This window comes from Copidosoma floridanum, unplaced genomic scaffold (assembly GCF_036245765.1).
Source record: "Copidosoma floridanum isolate Cflo_tuat_1 unplaced genomic scaffold, Cflo_Japanese_pri ptg000001l, whole genome shotgun sequence".
NCBI lineage: Eukaryota > Metazoa > Arthropoda > Insecta > Hymenoptera > Encyrtidae > Copidosoma > Copidosoma floridanum.
In genome coordinates, this window is record NW_028321878.1 from 18,347,170 (window position 1) to 18,353,496 (window position 6,327).

Sequence of the window (6,327 nt, forward strand, 5' to 3'; positions counted from 1 at the left end):
CGTCAGCATACATATATGTATGTATATATACATGGATTGATGATGATGATGCGAGGGACTGACGGTATGGTACACAAATCGAGCACCTTGTGCTTTACTTCCGAGGCAGAGTACCTTTCGCCTGAAGGCATAGGTCGTCTAGTGGCGTACCTACCCATAAGTCGATTCTCATCAAACAAGCCGCTTTAGGGCACGGAATCTCATGAGGTCAAGGGTTGGCGTGACAGCAAGCGGAGCAATTCTCCGCCCTGATGGTCGGCACTCCGCCTTGGTGCTTTTTACTGGTCTCATTCGGCCTTTAGACCAATCTTTAGTCAGTCTCTCGCGTACAGTTTTGATTACGCAAATATAGATAAATAAAAGGAACATTATTTCTTAATTTTAACTTTGACAATGCAATATACAGACTACATGTAAGTAGATTTTTAAAACCATTTTTTTGGTACAACATGCGGGAATCAAGGGCCCGTGTGTACAGTCATTTTATGTTCAGGTAACTCAGACATCGTGCGTCTTTATTTAAATCTCGCGCCGACCTGGTCAATGAGACGTCTTACGGTATTACATCCGTAACACTCCCCACCGTACAAGAGGCTGTACTCTCTTGTACCACTTCGCGGTATAATATGATTAATTTGTGGGTCGCTCTTACATATTCATTGTCACCGGAACGGATCTTTGCCGATCGTATAACGCCATCGCACCCTGCATAGGTCTCTACAACTACTCCTTTACGCCACATATTTCGCGGGGCTTGCTCGTTAACGATCATGACCACATCACCACGCGTGACAGCGTCCGTGGCGTTTCGCCACTTATTTCGAGCTTGTAATGTTGGTACATATTCGCGCAACCAGCGGCGCCAGTAAAGATCTGCCAAGGTACGCGCTCGCTCCCAATCCCTCCGTGTACAGACATGAGGGACGTTATACATGGTGAAATCAACTGCGCCAGACGACGAGCCTATCAGGAAGTGATTGGGAGTGAGTGCTTCCGCATCATTAGGATCTACTGACACGTGAGTGAGTGGACGTGAGTTTACAGTATGTTCGGCTTCGGTTAGAACAGTGCGCAGGACATCATCGGAGGGGGTCTCGTTTCGAAGTGTCGCGTTGAGTGCGACCTTGACTGACCTGACAAGTCTTTCCCAAGCGCCTCCCATATGGGGAGCGTCGGGTGGGTTGAAAACCCAACGTATACCATTGGCTAGGGTGTACGCCTTTAGTCTAATTTTGTCTATTTTTCCGGCTTCCGATTGAAGTTCTGTGCACGTTCCGCGGAAGTTTGTGCCGTTGTCGCTATACATGACCTTCGGACAACCTCGTCGCGCTGACAATCGTTGCAGGGCCATTATTGCAGAACTAGCGGTCAGGCTGGCAGCGAGTTCAAGATGCACAGCTCGGGTAGTTAAACAGGTAAAAAGTACTCCCCACCGTTTGACATGACTACGACCTACTTTTACAGTCATAGGCCCAAAATAATCTACCCCGCAGTGTGTGAACGGTCGCTGTTGGAACGATAGTCGTCCCTCGGGCAAGACCCCCATTAAGGGGGGTTTTGGTTGGCCTCGACGTAACTTGCATATCAGGCACTGATGGCAGACGGCCTTCAGTGCGGTCCTTGCTCCGATTACGTAATATCGTTGCAACAATTCGTTCACGACTGTCTCATGATTTGAATGTTGGAAGCGACGATGTAATGCTTGAATAATTGATCGAACGGTGGGGTGTTTCCCATCTAATACAATCGGTGTGTGGTTGAACTCAGCATCTTGAATTCGCGTCACGCGACCTCGGATACGCAACAATCCGCGTGAGTCTATAAACGGTGAGAATCGTGTTAGCTTGCTGTCTACCGGTAACTTACCCCCTCGCGTAAGTGTCGTTAATTCCCTCGCAAAGCTGGCTGCTTGTGTGGTTCGCAACGTGTCTTCCTCAGCCAATTGTCGCTCATGCACTGGATCTGTTACTGGGGCCCGTCGTGCCCATTTTAGAAAAAACTTACGGATTCTACGGGCAGTAATTAAGTGTCCTTCCCATCCTAACATGCGCGTTATTATGGGCACATACTCCGCGTTGGTTGACACCACGGCGACCTTCTCGACGCGTCGTTCAGCGACTTCTAAAACCTGTTTTTCTGTTTGAGTCAATTCGCGTTCTACTGGCCATTGAGTTTCAGGCAACTTTAGAAATTCCGGACCCCCGAACCATTTCTCTTCGTCCCTAATGCTCATAGGATTCCCCCGTGTAGCTAAATCCGCGGGATTCTGCTTAGTGGGTACCCATCTCCACGTCGCGTCTGCTGTGCGTTCAGAAATTTCCCCTAAACGGTGTGCAACAAAAACTTGACGGACACGCGGGTCTCTTTGTATCCAATAAAGTACTGTACGCGAATCTGACCACAAGTGTGGACGTGAGCACGATATCTCGATTTCAGCGCCTACGGTGTTTAACAAACGTGAGGCTAATACTGCTGCCTGTAACTCTAATCTCGGTATGGACAGTGGCTTGTCTGGTGCGACGCGTGACTTGGCTGTTATCAACGTCACATTTACTTGTCCGTTGGTTGTTACGCACCGGAGGTAGACGCAGGCAGCATACGCGCGTGTGCTGGCGTCGCAAAATGTATGTAATTGCGCGGTCTGAATTTCGGACCCCTTCGGAGTGATACACCGTGCGATGCGTAATGAGCCCAGTTCTTTAATTATTTTCAACCAAGAGAGCCACTCTTCCTGTTCTTCGTCGCGCAAGGGTTCATCCCACCCGATCCCGCTCCGCCATACAGCTTGTAATATAAGTTTGGATTTCACCGTGTATGGTCCCAACAAACCGAGTGGGTCATATATCGACATCATAATACGGAGGTACTCGCGTTTCGTAGGGGTTTTATGACCGGATAGTAACTTTTGAGGCAGGTTTTCAAGTCCCAGGGCAAATCCCAACGTGTCAGTAACTGTGTCCCAATTCATACCAAGGACGCGTTCGGTTTTACTGTCGCAAAGTATTGCCGTCTGTCTTTGCGCAGTCGGCATTACCTTTAGCGACTCATCAATTATCAAAGGCTCATTACACGCCCACCCGTGCATTTGAAAATTAGCGCGTTGGTTAATTTTTACGACGTCGTGAACTAGTAATTCCAAGGCTTGTATAGTTGGTCGGCTTACAAGAAAATCATCAACGTACGAATTCACAATGATGCTATGCGCGGCCTCGGGATTACTTACAACAAAACGTTTCGCGTTCGAGTCCTTTACAAAATGTGCACTGCACGGCGATGATTTAGCGCCGAACACCAACCGCGTCATTTCATAGGTCCGCGGGTGTTTTGTTCTGGATTCGCCCCTCCATAGAAATCGTAGTGCACCACGATCTTCTTGCCGCATGTGTATTCGCAAAAACATGTCTTTAATATCACCCTTGCATGCCACTGCATACTGACGAAAGCGCAGCAACACGCCGGGTATTGATTGCATAAGGTCTGGACCCGTGTCTAACTGGTCGTTTAAGCTTAAGCCTTCGGTTTTGGCCGCTGCGTCCAGAACCAATCTAATTTTGCCCGGTTTTGTTGGGTTAGTCACTCCGAAGTGGGGGAGGTACCATACTCGAGATGAGGGTAACTCGTCTCGTATTTCTTGGGCGTAACCTTGTTCGATAAAGCGTTTCATTTCGGCATAGTATAATCGCGCGTATCCCTCGTCGCGATCTAGTCGTTGTTCGAGGTTGTAGAGCCGTTTTAATGCGGTTGTGCGACTGTCGACTCTCGGGACAGTGTCGCTGCGCCACAGCAGTCCGGTCTCCCAACCCTCTTCTAAAGGGCGACTAGTATTTTCCAATATTTCCAGTGCACGAGCATGAGCTGGGTCGACCCGTTCCGACTCACGTACTCCCACGCTCTCAATTCGAAAGTATTCGCGAACGAGTTGGTTGAGCATGTCGTCTTGCTCCATGCACGTGGTACAGGCTGTGTGTGTACTTGGCACCAACCTCTCCTCACACGAATGTTTTTTCTTGTGCGTCGTCGAGTATTCATTCAAACGTACATGCCCGTGGGCTACCCATCCTAAAGGGGTTAAAGATAAAGCAATGCCTAACTCGTTAACACAACGGACTTCATGATTTACTAATAAGTTCCAATTATCTTGGCCGATTAATATTGACGGAGTAATGTTAGCGTAAGGTTGAATGAAGACACTCGATTTGACACTTACTTGACGGACTAATTCTCGCGACACAGTTTGTGTGGGTAAATTTATTGACGACACAGCCAATGCCCCCCTCACCGGTAATGCATCGCCCGTCCCTTCAATGATGAAATCTACTCGTCTACAAGGCGTGTTTTCATTTAAACTTTGGATTCCCTGTATTTTAATAATCTCGTGTTTTCCCTGTAATCCTAAGCTTTTGGCTATATCGTCTGTGATCAAGGTTATTGTGGACCCGTCATCCAAAAACGCGAAAGTATCCACTGAGCGACTTGGCCCTCGTACAGTTACCGGTAATATTTTTAGTAGCGCATACGGGCGTGTTAGTCACAACGTTGAAAAAACCTTGCTATTATCGTGGCCTTCTGATTTATGTACGTTTGTCCGCGAGTTCGGTTGATTCTCTCCCGCACGCTTCCCCTTTGTACGGTGTAACATTGCATGGTGTGGGCCTGCACAGTGTACGCACTTCCCAGCTGTACAAGAATTTTGTAGATGTCCCGTCCCCAAACACTTGTAGCACCGACCAAACCGTCTCGCTAATAACCAACGTCGTTCGATAGGTTCGCGCGCAAATTCGTTGCAGTCGGCCATCTTGTGATTGTCACGCTGACATACCGGGCATGATGTGTGTTTCTCGGAAATGCTACTATCGCTCAGCTCACCATGTACAGCAGCCATGACACGCTGTGTCTTTGTGACTCGGGGAAATTTTCCGTCGGTGCTGTTACGCAGCACTGGATCAGCTGTACGAATTCCGAACAGACCCCCAGCTACAGCCATCTCCGCCTCATGATATGTAAAATCTGCGAGACGCTCGAGTTCTGTTTTTGTACTCGGTTGTTCAGCAACATAACGGTTATATGCGTATTGAAGTACTACAGGCAATTTCGCACCTACATTGCGAGCAAGTTCGGGACTGTATAAATATCCTTTTAACCCAAGACCGTTAAAAGCCGCGACCGCGTTACGTAAGCTTGATGCGAATTGCGGAAGTGTTATTTTCCCGCTGCCGAGATGTGGCAATTCGTTGAGGTCTTTAACGAGTTTTGAGGCGATAACGTGTGCGTTTCCATAATGGAGTTCCAATGTTTCGATAATGGCGGTCGATCCGCGTCCCGTAGCAAGGAGCGCACTGACGACCTGTCTCGCCTCTCCCTGTACTGCACTAAATAGTCTCGCAACATTCTCACTGTCTGTAAATCCCGCAGACTCGGTACTCGCTTCGTATACTTGTTTAAAATGGCGCCACTCTAACGCATTACCGGAGAACACGGGCAGTGACTTCGCGTCAGTTAGACGTGTTAATAAACGTGACTCATTTGCTGAGCTCGAACGTTCTTGCACCGCACGCAAGGTAGCTTCAAAAACGCCGGTAAGTTGTTCAAGCAACTTCCGGTTACCTGTATCCTGCTGAGCGTCTGTGCGCGTCAATTCGGCTTGTGGCGTCTTTCTTTGTCTGCCGTCGCCATCTTGCAGCTCGTCCTCGCTGTTTGCGTCGATGGAGTCATTCCGTCGGCGCTGAATGAAGTCGAGGCTACTTGTCCCGCCGTTGGTAGTGTCCCTGATGCGTAGAGGGTCTGCAAAGAGCCGTTGCAACTTGGTCGTGATAAGTATCGACTCCCCAACCCCAGGTATGGCGTCTCTCGATGTCCCTGAGTTGCTCGCTTTCTCCTCGACTCTTCTCCTTTTCGATGCCATCCCGCTTTTCTTTCACTTTCTGAAGCTCCACCACTACCCGTTGAGAGTTCCCGGGTTTCGGCACCAATTTTGTAAGCGACAGAACCAAGGCAAGGAGAAAATAAAGTGACAAAAACAAAAACAATTAGAGTTATACAAAGTTGGATTTATTGAAATAATACTTATATCGAAAAGATGGGCTGAACGCCGACACCTACCTACTTACTCGACTGCCTTTTGTGAACTGGCTGTTTGCACCCGTAAGCAACCGCAACGCGCTGGTCGGCGGCGCGGGCTTGCCGCACTCCCCCTACATGCCTAATCTCCCACTCTATTATATCTCCATCCCTTGCCTTCCATCGCATGAACGATGCAACCTATATCCTATCTGTGTCGACGTCAGCATACATATATGTATGTATATATACATGGATTGATGATGATGA

General features: G+C 48.5%; 1 protein-coding gene across 1 annotated transcript; it reads right to left on the bottom strand.

Annotated features, from left to right (window-relative positions):
* Window positions 1-553: 553 nt before the first annotated feature.
* On the bottom strand, window positions 554-5,902 carry LOC149376066 (uncharacterized). Its single transcript, XM_089593097.1, has 4 exons — window positions 4,753-5,902; window positions 2,458-4,059; window positions 2,005-2,301; window positions 554-1,623 (listed from the first exon to the last, which is right to left on the bottom strand). The coding sequence occupies exons 1-4, from the start codon at window positions 5,900-5,902 to the stop codon at window positions 554-556; spliced, it is 4,119 nt and encodes a 1,372-aa protein (XP_089449223.1).
* Between the last annotated feature and the right edge of the window lie 425 nt (window positions 5,903-6,327).